The sequence below is a fragment of the Protopterus annectens genome, chromosome 1.part1, assembly GCF_019279795.1.
Source record: "Protopterus annectens isolate FY-2018-M chromosome 1.part1, PAN1.0, whole genome shotgun sequence".
NCBI classification, from domain to species: domain Eukaryota; kingdom Metazoa; phylum Chordata; order Ceratodontiformes; family Protopteridae; genus Protopterus; species Protopterus annectens.
This window is the reverse complement of record NC_056726.1, coordinates 568205763-568219937: the sequence shown is the minus strand read 5'-3', so window position 1 is coordinate 568219937 and position 14175 is coordinate 568205763. Positions and strand designations below refer to the sequence as shown.

The following is a 14175-nucleotide window of genomic DNA, read 5'->3' as shown; positions in this document are numbered from 1 at the left end:
AGATTGACTACCAGAGACTATCAGTCTTAGGGGAGGATCTTGAGTATTTTTGTGTGTTTTAGGTATGCCTACCATTGTAGCCATCTTTGGAAATGGTACTCTAATAAAGTCATAAATTCCTTGTGTTATTCTGCTATCAATCAAATACTCTTCAATATAAGAATCAATACGTTGGTAGGCAATATTTATTTCATTGATAGATAATGATTCATAGTTATTTGTGTTATGTAAGATATCATAGATTTTTTGTGTGTACCTTAAACTATCATAGATGGCTATTCCTCCCCCCTTATCTGGTTTCATTAACCTTATACTATTGTCATTCCTTAACTGTGATAATAATTGAGATTCTTCATAACTCAAATTCTCTATTTGTGTGATTTTCTTCAAAGATGGATATTCACTATATATTTCTCTGGTTACTACTTTATCATAAACATCAATTATCGGATGATTGATGGGTGTAAACTTGCTTTTTACAGAAAGCTCAGATCTGTCTGACTCCTTGATATTTTGATTTCCAGACTTACCGTTGAAAAAAACTTCCAAATTAATTTTCCTAATAAACTTTTTGAAATCGATCAGAGTATCAACCAACTGAAATTTAGGGTTCAGAACGTATTTCAAACCCTTTTCAAACAAAATAAAATGTACTTTGTCTATAATCAACTTAGAATAATTAAATATTTTGAAATTATTATAAGAATAAATATTTCCATTGACCACAATCTCTTGATTGTCACTGTTGCTGTTGTTATTAGTATTAGGGTCTTCAGATATAATATTTGCTGTATTAATACCTTCAAATACTTTATTGTCCGTCCCTAATACTTGTGTGAATTCCTGTCCCATTGTCTCCTTCTGGGAAAAGTTTTCCGGTATGTGTCCGGATATGGGGGGGGTGTACATTTCTTGAATGCTCCTGAAAATCCCTACCTTCATTAACCCTTCTCCCTTCATTAACATTGTCACCTCCATCTTCATAATTATCCTGTTGTATATAACGATTGTCATACTGTTCTGTCTCTATCCTAGGGCGCTGTTTAGGCCAAATATAGGCCAATTTCTTCTGATATTGTTCACTATCCCGTTGCATTTTATTATTTTTTCTCTTGCATAAATTTAATGCCCATTTCTCTGCTTCTATAAATTGTTTTTTGTACAATTTCTCCCAATCCTGAAATAATAAATCATTAATAATACTAATATTTAAATTATCTACTTTATCTATTAATTTACTCAATTTTTCATCATAAAATTTCATTAATAATACAATAAAGTTGAATCCACATTCATCAAAAAACTTGTTAAATTCATCTCTACCCGATTCTGTTAAGTCAATACCTAACGGTAACTTAAAAAATCTTAGCCCTTTCGGTACTATTTTCTTATCCAAACATTTGTGTAAATACATATTATCAGCCTTCAGTCCATTAATAGTCTTTAATTTCTTCCCCAACATGTATATCTTGGACTTAAGGCTGCCAGTATCGATTCTTTTGTCTTCTTGAAATAATGTGGTCTTGTTAGACCCATCAACTTTCTCCGAACAAACATTAAAGGTTAAAAATTGATTTAACAAATTATGTTGACCTTTCTCCTCTATCCCAGATCTTGGTTTTTGTGTAGGGATAGTACGTGGAATACAATCATTACCCTTTAACGTGTTCAGTTCAGTTACTGCTGAATAAGTCTTAGTTGGTAACAGTCTCTTAGGTTTTGTGCCTATCCTTTTAGCCTCTAAGTCAATGTCATAAATAGAAAAGTCAAATGTGAAATCTGAAATGTTGATGTTACTGCTGGAAAAAGGGGTAACTAAATCAAGTCCCTGAGATCGACTCGGTTGACGTGATCGCTGTCCATTTGGAATCTCAGCACTAACATAAGAATGTTCTCCTTCATTATCAACGATACTGTTATCATTATTACCCCCACCATTTTTTGATGGATAGTTGTTCCGTAATTGCAAACATTCATCTGCTTTAGTATCTACATTCCCAGCAGCATTTGTATCCATAGATAATAATACATTACCATTACCTGGAAAGGCATTAGTGTCTGTTTGCGGCCGTGCAACAGACTTAATGTTGGTATGCACTTCCCCTGATAAAAGTTTTTGTATTAACACCGTGAGGTTGAAAACCTCACCTTTGAGTGCCTGTAATTCTGTGTGGATGTGTTCAATGTCATTCTCCCCTTTAGGTACAGTAGCCACTTCTCTGTTGGACATAGGATTGTCCGAACTGCCTGGATTACTGGTACACTCGCCGGTGTCGTCGGAAAAAGAGTACGACATCAGAATATAAAAAACTAAACAGTACAATGAAATAATCCGATCTCACCAATAAGCGATTAAAGTCCACCAGTCGTCTTAAAAATCCAAGGTTGTAAAATGGTTTTAATCCACACAAAACGCCACAGGACGACAGTGAAATAACATCCAACAGTCACTTACAATGCACGACACAAAACAGGATACAAAAAACAGGACTGAATGAGGCTAAAAGTACATATGTCCAAGATGTAAAAAGACGCCAAAAGACTGAATCAAATGTTAAGCGCTTTCAACCAATGTATATGGTCTTCATCAGAACTGTTAGAAGCCAATGCTCCACAGTTTAAATAAACTTCTTGGCGCCAAAAATCAATTATTAATTAAAGTAATAGTGTCGCAAATATATTAAAATCAAATACATGTACTAAAACTAATACAAGTAACAGTTCCCCAAAACGTAGCATATTCTAGCTTAACCTAAGGATATTCTATAAGTGTCTAATGTTCTACCTTTTCCATACAAAATAAAATAAAGATTATTGTTAACCTGTTTATAAACATAAACACTCTATCTGTTCAGCGTAACTGATGCGCATATGATATATGCGTGTATTTCCAATCAATTGTCATTATATTATATAAACTACCTTGTAATCAAGAATGACTGTTTAAAAAAATATATATATTGTAGGAATATACTATGAAAGTATTAGAAATATTAGAAATATTAGAAATACACGTGTGTAATGACTGATGCCTGTAAAAATCATGAAAACATGTTCGTAAGAGTACATGTCTTCGTAATGACAAATAACATCGAACCTGTACATAGCATTATTACTAAAGCTAAGAACATAAAGCAAAAAAAGTACAACTATCATCCAAAAAAGACAGAAATTACAAGATGTTACACTTGTTCTTAATTATGAAAAATATTGCACAATACTTCGTGAATATGAAATATATATATACATTCTAGTAATATATAATCAAATAAAACAAAAATGGACATGAAAATAAAAATAAAAATAAATATGAATAAGTATCAGTGAATGCTGTGTGTATAATAATAATTGAATATATACTATAACCTAGGATATAAAAAATGATATGTGGCGTTTTGTGTGGATTAAAACCATTTTACAACCTTGGATTTTTAAGACGACTGGTGGACTTTAATCGCTTATTGGTGAGATCGGATTATTTCATTATTCCAATATATGTTATACTGACGTCTTTTATGAGTTTGAGGAATAAATTAATTTCAAAGGGAAACAAACATCAGAGTATAACACTGATGTTAGCGTTTATGGTGAAACAGACAGGTCATAGTTTACCAGCAGAAATCTGAGGAGATAGATTTCACTATGGGCTTTACAAAGTGGATAGACCAAAACTAATATGAATTCATTGCACTGTATTCACAAAAAATATAGTTGTTTAACAACAACAACCAAGTATGTAGAGAAACTGTAAAAGGAGAGAGATAGAGGGTAGAGGGGGTGACTTTTGTTTTTTTAATTCATTTATGAGACATTTCCAGACTGCGGATGCAGGTCTGGTGAATGTTCCTTATTTTATGGAATGGAGGTAATTTCAAGTATATGTAAATGAGATTTTAGAACATGCAGAGAACTGCTTCACTTTTTCTTTTTTTCAATTTTTATATTAGTGACATTGTCCTTTTCTGAACGATGCCTGCAGACCATCCTTTCTCAGCCTGGGCAATTCATTCCATGTGGTAGAGAGCTGGCTATTCATTAAGCTTCAGTTTAATCTTGACCCTTACACATGGTATACACTTATATCAATGCAGCTCATTAGCATGAGTGTCCATACATGTACCCCCTGCTGGTTTCCCATTGCCCCATCAGCTCCTGGTAATAGCAAAGGGTCATTATTTAGACAAGACCAAACTCACACATTATTCACTTAAAACTGCAAAAGACACGATCATCTTTTGAAAAGAAAATAAACACTCACAACAACAAAATATCAAAATGTAATCAGTTTGCATCTTTCTAGGCTTTACAATAATCATCCAGAGGAAATATATTTTAAAATGCAATGGTTTTATTTAATAAATAAAAATGTATATGTAGAATATGGAACACAGTTCTGGATAAATAGAACTGAAGTATCTTGATAAGTTCTGGTCCAAAGATTAATCATGTACTAAATGAATGCATAAAGCTACTGAAAATCATTGCACTGGCAAGTTATTCTGTATCCAACTTGTGCATTCAAAGCCATTTTTAGAGTGAAGCAAAATATTTTTAATGGACAAGCATCTATGATGTAGAATCAGTGATGTTTTTGGTAGAAGCTTTGTTTTTGTAACAGAGGATCATTAGATTATCACAACATGTAGCATCAAAGGTGGGGAACATGGCATGGAAAACATTACACACTACAGTGAAACATACCTCTTAATCTCTTAGAGCAAGAAATATGGACAGAGCCATAAATAAAAGTGGGACAAGGGCCCAAAAATAGGGACAATTTTTAAATATTGCTCTTACAAACTTAGAAAGATGATAGAATAATGGGTTTTGCATTAGCATGAATTTTCTGAAGAATATAAAGTTTGAAACCTCATGTTTATCATTATTTTCTAACTTCAGTCTTTAATGATTTGCCACTAATTTGCCAGAAAACCACAATTTTATGAAAAACATATGAGGCCAAAATCTGGACATTCTGCAAATATCTGTACAGTTGAGAGGTATGCAATGAAAGGAGATGTCATATTTCCATTATGGACACGGGGTTAGCAAACAAGTAATGATTCAAGAAGTGCTCATTCCAGTCAGGTCTGTCCTCAACAAAACAAGACAATATTACAAAGGTAATAATCCCTAGTAAAGTGAAGACCAGCAGTTTTGAACACTGAAATTCAAGCCTAGGTACACTGTGTACCACTGCCACCAAAATTATATTAAATTCTCAAGCTGTATAACCTGCATAAGCTGAATGTAGATATATTACTTTAATAACTGAAAGGGAAAAAAAGCTTACCACCACATGCATTGGTAGTGCTCCATTGTGCCTTGCCAGTTTTATTTCTTTCACAACGAATGTATGTCACAAGGGGTTCATAACCTGAATTACACACAACAGTCCAATCGGTTTTGGTATGTAGAAAAGTTTCATTTGTACTGATGTTCATTATATTTGTAAAACTGCACATTTCTATGAAAAAAGGAGAGACATAGTACAGATTTAGTCAGAAAACATAAAATGCATAAGAATAGATGAATCATTTACTCATCACATATTACATGGAATAACAAAAGATTTTCTTAACTTGACTAATTTTATTGCTAGTTAACATATGTAGCTGAAATTGATGGTCTGGTCCATAGACTTTATAGATATACTCCCTAAAAATGCATCATCAATTATGCAGCCTTCAAAATTTGCAATATGCAGTACAATTTTTTACACAAGGTTTGTTAGGTTTACAGCCATACATGGTATAGAAAGAACATTATGTAGTGATTACAATTTAGTATTTGTTGTTAAATACAATTTCAATATTGCAATACAAATTAGGGATAGATTTAATAGAAAAAAGAGTGGGACAACATGGCTTATACTGTAAACTGCTTCAAAATAATTATAGTACAATATTTGAACATTAGCAACATTTACAGGCCTACGTCTAAAATTAAGTCTGGAGTTCAAATGAAACAGTGCCAGAATTTGCATTTTATAGTGCTCACAGCATATATAAAACTACTCTTAAACAGACTCAAGCTGTGCTCTACTTCAGCTAATGACCTTCCAAGTGAATACTTTAAAATAGCAGCAGATAGCATTGCCTACTCTGTTTCAATGCTTATAAATACACCAGTCCAGGAATCCCATGTTCCCTCTCCCTGTCAAGAAATCATACATTATGTCTGTATACAAAGGAAGAAAATTAACAGACATTACTAACTTTAGATCTATAGTGATCTTATCCCCCGATTTATTATCTGAGCTTTGCTCCGGCTAAGATCTACCTGAAATCAGCTGGACGTATAAGTGAATTTAAGTACACTTTTATCCGTTCTTTTTCATATAGTTCTGCATTTACTTTATTTATTTGTGTTTCTCACTGAATATTAACTCAACTGAAAGTTGTGGCTGTGTTTATACAGAGTACTTGTTAGAATTTCTGTGTAGCCATTGATAGCAGTGGGTGGTAGCTTCACCTCATCAATGATATCCTGTCCTTCCTTATATAAGTGTTACATTTTGGGTTATTTCTGTTTATTATCAGAGCTTTGCTCCGGCTAAGATCCACCTGAAATCAGCTGGACGTATAAGTGAATTTAAGTACACTTTTATCTGTTCTCTTTCATATAGTTCTGCATTTAATTTATTTATTTGTGTTTCTCACTGAATATTAACTCAACCATCCATGGTGGTGCAGCGGTAGCATTGTTACCTCACAGCAAGAGGTTCTCCCGTTCAATTCTCGGCTGGAGTGCAGGGAGTGCCTTCTGTGTGGAGTCTGCATGTCCTCCCTGCTGGTCGAGTGGTGTTCCGAAAGGCATGTGTGAATGGGTGTGCCTTAGCTGAAGGTTGGGCATCGAGGTGGCAACTTGGCAGCGTGAAAATCTACTGCCAATAATTAGCAGACCGGAGTTCCACTATGGTGACCCCTAACCAGGAAAAGCCAAAAGACAAACTGAATATTAACTCAACTGAAAGGTGTGGCTGTGTTTCTACAGAGTACTTTTTAGAATTTCTGTGTAGCCATTGATAGCAGTGGGGGTAGTATCACCTCATCACTGTTATCCTGTCCTGCCTTATATAAATGTTACATTTTGGGTTATTTCTGCTTATTATCTGAGCTTTGCTCCAGCTAAGATCTACTTGAGATCAACTGGACGTATAAGTGAATTTAAGTACACTTTTATCTGTTCTTTTTCATATAGTTCTGCATTTAATTTAGTTGTGTTTCTCACTGACTATTAACTCAACTGAAAGGTGTGGCTGTGTTTCTACAGGGTACTTGTTAGAATTTCTGTGTAGCCATTTATAGCAGTGGGGGTAGTATCACCTCATCACTGATATCCTGTTCTGCCTTATATAAGTGTTACATTTTGGGTTATTTCTGCTTATTATCTGAGCTTTGCTCTGGCTAAGATCTACCTGAAATCAACTGGATGTATAAGTGAATTTAAGTACACTTTCATCTGTTTTTTTTTCATATAGTTCTGCATTTAATTTATTTATTTATTTGTGTTTCTCACTGAATATTAACTCAACTGAAAGTTGTGGCTGTGTTTCTACAGTTAGTTCCCCACCCACCCTCCTTGTTCTTGTTGTGGTGTTAATGTTGGTGGCTTTGAAATTGCACACCCCTCTTGTAAATTTGTATTTGGATACTCCTGGTCCCATCTCATTTGCTCATTCAATTGAGTGCAGTGAGATCATATTCTGATTTCAGGCACTCCTACTGTGTACAAAGAGAGCATTTGGGAAGGACAACCCCTGTAGCCTCTTAATCCTGCTGTGTTCCCTCCCTCAAAAAAAATATAATATATATACATATTTTATTCAGCTGCTCTTACTGTAACTGTCTTAGTTGCTATTCTGCTTGCTGTTATCTGTTCGGTCACTCTTACTCTGCACTTATTACTGCTTGTTAGTAGCCTTCTAATTTACTACCTTCTGCACTTGTTTTTAATCATTTGTTAATTTAATTGCATTTATTTAAACTGTAGTTGCCATAATATTGCTACACACTCAAGTGTGCTAGCCTGCACTGCAACTTTAATTGTATTTACTGCGGTTTTAACTGCTTTTCTGTAAAAAAAAAAAGTCTAAGCTTGTTTCCTGCCTTTCCTGTAACTAGTCTAGTCCAGATACAGACTTGCTGTATCCAGGACTGTTTGTAAGCTTCTGAGCCTCCCAAGCCTTTCTGTGTTGGAGGGAAGCCATCTAGCTTATCAGTGGGAGTGGTAAGCACTAGGTAGCCTATCTACCACTGGAAGAGTGGGTTTTGGCAGAGAAATTCTAGTTCATTGGCTGTTTGGGCAGTTTTTCCATCTCTTTTTACTTTCTGGTTTAAAAGCCAGTATTTGCGTTTGGTCCCTGCCATTCCTGTAACTAGTGTAGTTCAGGTACAGATTTGCTGTATCCAGGACTGTTGGTAAGCTTCTGAGCCCCCCAAGCCCCTCTGTGTTGGAGAGAAGCCTTTTAGCTTATCAGTGGGAGTGGTAAGCACTAGGTAACCTATCTACCACAGGAGGAGTGGTTTCTGGCCCAGAAATTATAGTTTATTGGCCATTTGGGAAGCTTTTCCATCTCTTTCAGCCTTCTGATTTATAAGCCTGTGTTTGCGCTTGTTTCCTGCCTTTCCTGTTACTAGTCTAGTCCAGGTACAGATTTGCTGTATCCAGGACTCTTTGTAAGCGTCTGAGCCCCCAAGCCTTTCCGTGTTGGAGGGAAACCTTCTAGCTTATCGGTGGGAGTGGTAAGCATTAGGTAGTCTATTTACCACAAGAGGAGTGGTCCCTGGCCCAGAAACTGTAGCTATTGGCTGTTTGAGCAGTGTTTTTCCATCTCTTTCAACTTTCTGGTTAGAAAGTCACACTTGCGCCTGTTTCCCACCTTTTCTATAACTAGCCTAGTCCAGTTACAGAGTTGCTGTATCCAGGATTGTTAGTAAGCTTCTGAGCCCCCCAAGCCTTTCTGTGTTGAAGGGAAGCCTTCTAGCCTATCAGTGGGAGTGGTAAGTATTAGGTAGCCTATCTACCACAAGAGGAGTGGTTCCTGACCCAGAAATTGCAGCTATTGGCCGTTTGCGCAGTTTTTTCTCATCTCTTTCAACTTTCTGGTTTAAAAGCTGCACTTGCGCTTGTTTCCCTCCTTTCCTGTAAATAGTCTAGTCCAGATACACAGTTGCTGTATCCAGGACTGTTGGTAAGCTTCTGAGCCCTGCAAGCCTTTCTGTGTTGGGAGGAAAGCCTTCTAGCTTATCAGTGGGAGTAGTAAGCACTAGGTAGCCTGTCTACCACAAGACGAGTGGTTCTTAGCCCAGAAATTGTAGTTTATTGACCATTTGGACAGTTTGTCCATCTCTTTCAGCTTTCTGGTTTAAAAGACCACATCTGCGCTTGTTTCCTGGACTAGACTAGTAACAGTTTAAAAGGTTGAGTTTAAAATCTCAAAATTCATGCACTCGGAGCACTCCTCAGTATGGAGAATGTCGACATCTGTGCAGTAACTGAAACCTGGTTCAAGGCTCCAGAGCACCCAACACTACTGGGCTACAACTCGTACCACACGTTTTGGCCACAGAACATAGACCAAAACACAAAAGGAGGGGGTGTATCCATATTCATCAAGGATACCTACACCTCCAGGTTATTGGTGCAGCATGATACTTCTGAGATCATTCACGTGCAACTAACATGCAATGCAATGCAAATTGTGGCCTGCTACAGATCACCCTCCATGACCCAGGACCACCACTCCACCTTTCTGGAGACACTGGAAAACATGAAGGTCCTACTGAATACCCTGATATTGGGTGATTTCAATTACCCTACCATTAACTGGCAAAACTACTTGAGTACAAACTCCCAGGCCCAACGCTTCCTGGAATTCATCAACTCAAATGCACTGGATCATCTGGTAAACTCCCCTATCAGAGGTGAAAACATATTGGTCCTGGTCATCACAAACTTGGGCAACAGGTGTTCCAAACCGGAGGTCAACCCATCACTGGTTAGATCAGACCATAAAGTAATCACTCTGGATGTCCACACCCCACCACCACCCCCAACTAAGGAAACCAAAGTAAAAAACTTTTCTAAAGCAAACCTCACCTTACTTAAGACAGAGGTGGTAAGTTTCACAGCCCCCACGCTAAAGGATAATGCTGCCCAAGATGCAGAAACCTTTACAAATGCACTCTATGAGCTCCTATAAGGATGCATGGATTGTGCCATCCCTAGCAAAACCAAGACTCACTCCTCTAAGAGAAGGAAACCAGTCTGGTGGACCTCTGCCATAAACAGGCTATACAATAGAAGGAGGAAACTAGTTCAGAAAAAAGCAAATCCCAAGAAGGAAAGACATCCCTGATCAGTATCAGTTAGAAACTAAGGTCCCTCATAAAATCATCTAAGGCTAACTTTGAAAGAAAAATAGCCAAGGATTCAAAAGATAACCACAAAGCCTTCTTTAGCTACATTAAGAATCTAAGTGGCAACTAAAAGATATGCACTGAACTAGTGGAAAATAGCACAAAGTATATTGAACCTACTGATATTGCCAACATTCTGGCAGATAGATTCAGTGCAAACTTCACCCTCCTCTCACCCTCAAAAGGGCACACAACAATACCGGAAAAGTGTAGTGTCCTGGAAATCACAGACGCACAGGTAAAAATAGCCCTTTCAAAAGCCAAAAACACAGCATCAATGGGGCCACATAGTGTCCCAGGCTGCGTTTTGCATGAACTGCAGAATGAACTAACCCCCCAACTAAACACGTTGTTCAACCTCAGCCTCGCAACAGGCTATGTGCCCATAGAATGGTGCAAAGCAACGGTTATTCCACTCCACAAAGGAGGGGCCACAACTGACCCTGGTAACTATTGCTCCATAATCCTGACTAGCCTGGTCTGCAAGACTATGGAGACCATCATCATGGAACTCATTAACAAAGACATTGGGAACCTCCAAACACTTGACCCGACCCAGTTCGGCTTTTTTTAAGGGCAGATCATGCCTACTAAACCTGGTTGACTTCTTCGAGACAGTCACCAAGGCCATAGACAAGGGAAAGGTTGTTCACACAGCCTACCTTGACCTCACCAAGGCTTTCGACACCATTTCTCACTCGGGTATTACAGAAAAACTCACAAGCCTGAACATAAACCCCTACGTCATGAGATGGGTTGCCAACTGGCTTACAGACAAAACTCACATGGTAAGAATAGCGGGCTCCATGTCTGACTCTAAACCAATCACAAGTGGTGTCCTGCAAGGCTCAGTCCTGGGACCCCTACTGTTCGGCATATACTACTCAGAAGTACAGGCAAACACAGGAGGACTATGGCTAACCAAGTTCGCCGATGACTGCAAACTGCTAGCTTGACGGACTGACACGGACATTCTCCAAAAGGGCCTTATTGAGACAGACACCTGGTGTCAAAGTCATGGCCTTAAGCTAAATGCCAAAAAATGCATAGTCATCACGTTTGGGGAAAAAAACACCCACGAATTACCATATAGGTGGCAGCCCCTTAATACAGAAGAGGTAATAAGAGATCTGGGGACAGAGGTAGATAGTAATCTCTCCTTTGACAATCATATTGCCAAAGTAGCTAGGAAATCCTTCTATGTGGCCCATCTAATTACTAAAGGGTTCGCATCTAGAAATAAAGAGGTCATAGTGCCCCTCTATTTGTCACTCATCAGACCCATCTTGGAGTACAATGCCCCATTTGGGATGTACCTCACAAGACACTTCCAACAGCTGGAGAGACCACAAAAGTATGTCACCAAGAGGCTTACTGGCCTCAAACATATGTCCTATGCAACCCAACTGAAAAAACACTGGCTGTACTCAGTGGCATATCGCTTACTCAGAGGTGATCTCTGCCTGACTTACAAAGCTAGGTCCAACTCAGAATTAATGGACATGCTCCACCTAAAGAAATCCAAGTGACTGTGAGCCATGCGCTCTAGTGAGCAAAACCAGGCCACAACAATAAATAGAATGTGCTGGAGGGATAGATTCCTGTCACAGAGACTCCCCATGGTTTGGAAAAAAATTCCAAACTACATTAGGCAGAGCCCCTCACTAACACTCTTCAAGAGAAACCTTGACGAGTGGATGGGTAAGAGAAAATACACCCCTGGATCACTTCGTTGACTCTGCTTGACAGAGGATCAGTTAATTAATCAATGGGGCAGTGAAAGCCGACACACTCTTGCTAGGCTTATAAATGCCCTCAGGCAGATAGCCTAGTACCTATCTATGAACCTATGAACCCAGTCCAAAATACTTGAAAAATATATTCAAAAACAATTGCAAAACCATCTCCTGCAGGAAGAGCTGCTATCCCCCACACAACTTAGCCTCTGTCCTTCCCAAAGTACTAACACTGCAATTCTAACCTATATAAATACTGTTAGTAAAGACAGAGATAACAGAAAACTCGTCTCCTCCTTATTTCTAGACTTGTGTAAATCATTCAATACAGTTTGTTACAGCAAACTTCTACTTCAAATGTCCTTATTAGGTGTCTCTCAGCCCACCCTTCTATGGGTCAAAAGCTACTTATCCCACTGGTATCAGTCAGTAAAATGGCACTCCACCCTCTCTCCATACATCCTAGTCACCACTGGTGTATCACAAGGCTCTATCCTTAGACCCCTCCTCTTTAACATTCTCACCAAAACCCGCCATACATCCACACAACAGACCTCCCTAATACAGTACGTAGGTGGCTCCACACTCATTTGCACATCTGACAACATGGCATAGCTCCAAAATATTAGTCAGGAAGGTTTAACAGCAACTGAATCAAGGCTTTGCAACTCACAGCTCATGCTCCATGCTAAAAAAAAATACTTTTTTCCACAAATCCTTTTCCCATGAAAAAACAAAATTTAAAGTACTCTCTCTTGATAATACAAACATTGAAGTTATGTCTCATTGCAGATTAGTTAGGATGATAGTGGATGGTAATCTTAAATTTGACCTGCATATACAAAATTGCATAAGAAAAACTCGTAGAGCCAAAAGCTTTCTCAGTGATGCAGCTAAAGCTTTACTGGCCTTTATGTATCTCCTCCCCACACTTCTTTTTGGTATTCCTATCCTTACTAAAGTTCGATCATCACAAAAATCAAAACTTAAATAATGCTATAACAAAGCTGCTAATTTGCAGCAAATCCCCTTTTCAGAACACACCACTGTATAGCGCTAAAAAGACTAAATTGGTTAGAACTACCCCATCAGCTATTATATACACAGCTTCTTACCACCTACAAAATTATTCACAATCCATCTGTTTGACCAGCACTAAATATCATTCTATACAAGTCAAAATACAGCAAGTGGTAGATAGTGAAACTAGTAATCAAAACAGCCACCACAGTCACCGAACACAAATAAATCCAGGTCCAGGAGGAAAACTAAACCAGTTTAATCTTTTGCAAACACAGAAATCACAGTAACGCAATCAACTTCACGTTTTCGTCTCCAACTTTATCAGCTAATACAACCATCATAAAACACATCCATTTTATGCTTCCCCACACAAACACACATTCAAAAGGTGGAATCCAATTGGTGCTTTTGAATTTGTGTTTGTGTGGGGAAGCATAAAATGGATGTGTTTTATGATGGTTGTATTAGCTGATAAAGTTGAAGACGAAAACGTGAAGTTGATTGCGTTACTGTGATTTCTGTGTTTGTGAAAGATTAAACTGGTTTATCATTCTATACAACTGTGTTTCTAGTTGATCATTATGATCCAATGATCAAAGATCACTTTCTGTCCACAAATGTATCAAATTGTTTGGGCATTGCTTGAATTCGTACCATGTTGCTAAGGCCTAGAACTCCTTATCTCTGTCCATTAGGTCAGTACCTTCCCTGCCATCCTTCAAAGCCCTACTGAAAGACTTCCTAGCCAAAATATGTCTATGTTCTTGCTCAACACCAGGATAAACTATATTCCTAAATGTGGACACATCCCTATTCATTCATACTTTGCATTTCCTTTCTCTCCCTTCTTCACTCACTTCCTTACTTCTTTTAATTTCTCTTCCCTGGCTTTATCTCTAAACGTACCAGAAACCTGCTTTTCTCTTACTTCATATTGCAATTCCTGTTTATATTGAAATGGATATTTTTTATGTCTGTTAATGCTCATATTT

The 14175-nt window shown here is 37.8% G+C and overlaps 1 protein-coding gene across 1 annotated transcript in view; it reads right to left on the bottom strand.

Moving 5' to 3' along the window:
• The window catches only part of LOC122814881, a 1525389-nt gene that overhangs the window by 1293724 nt on the left and 217490 nt on the right, over positions 1 to 14175 (bottom strand). The window contains exon 4 of the mRNA XM_044087155.1: positions 5294 to 5467. Coding sequence (XP_043943090.1) covers positions 5294 to 5467 — 174 coding nt within the window. The remainder of the gene's footprint in view (positions 1 to 5293; positions 5468 to 14175) is intronic.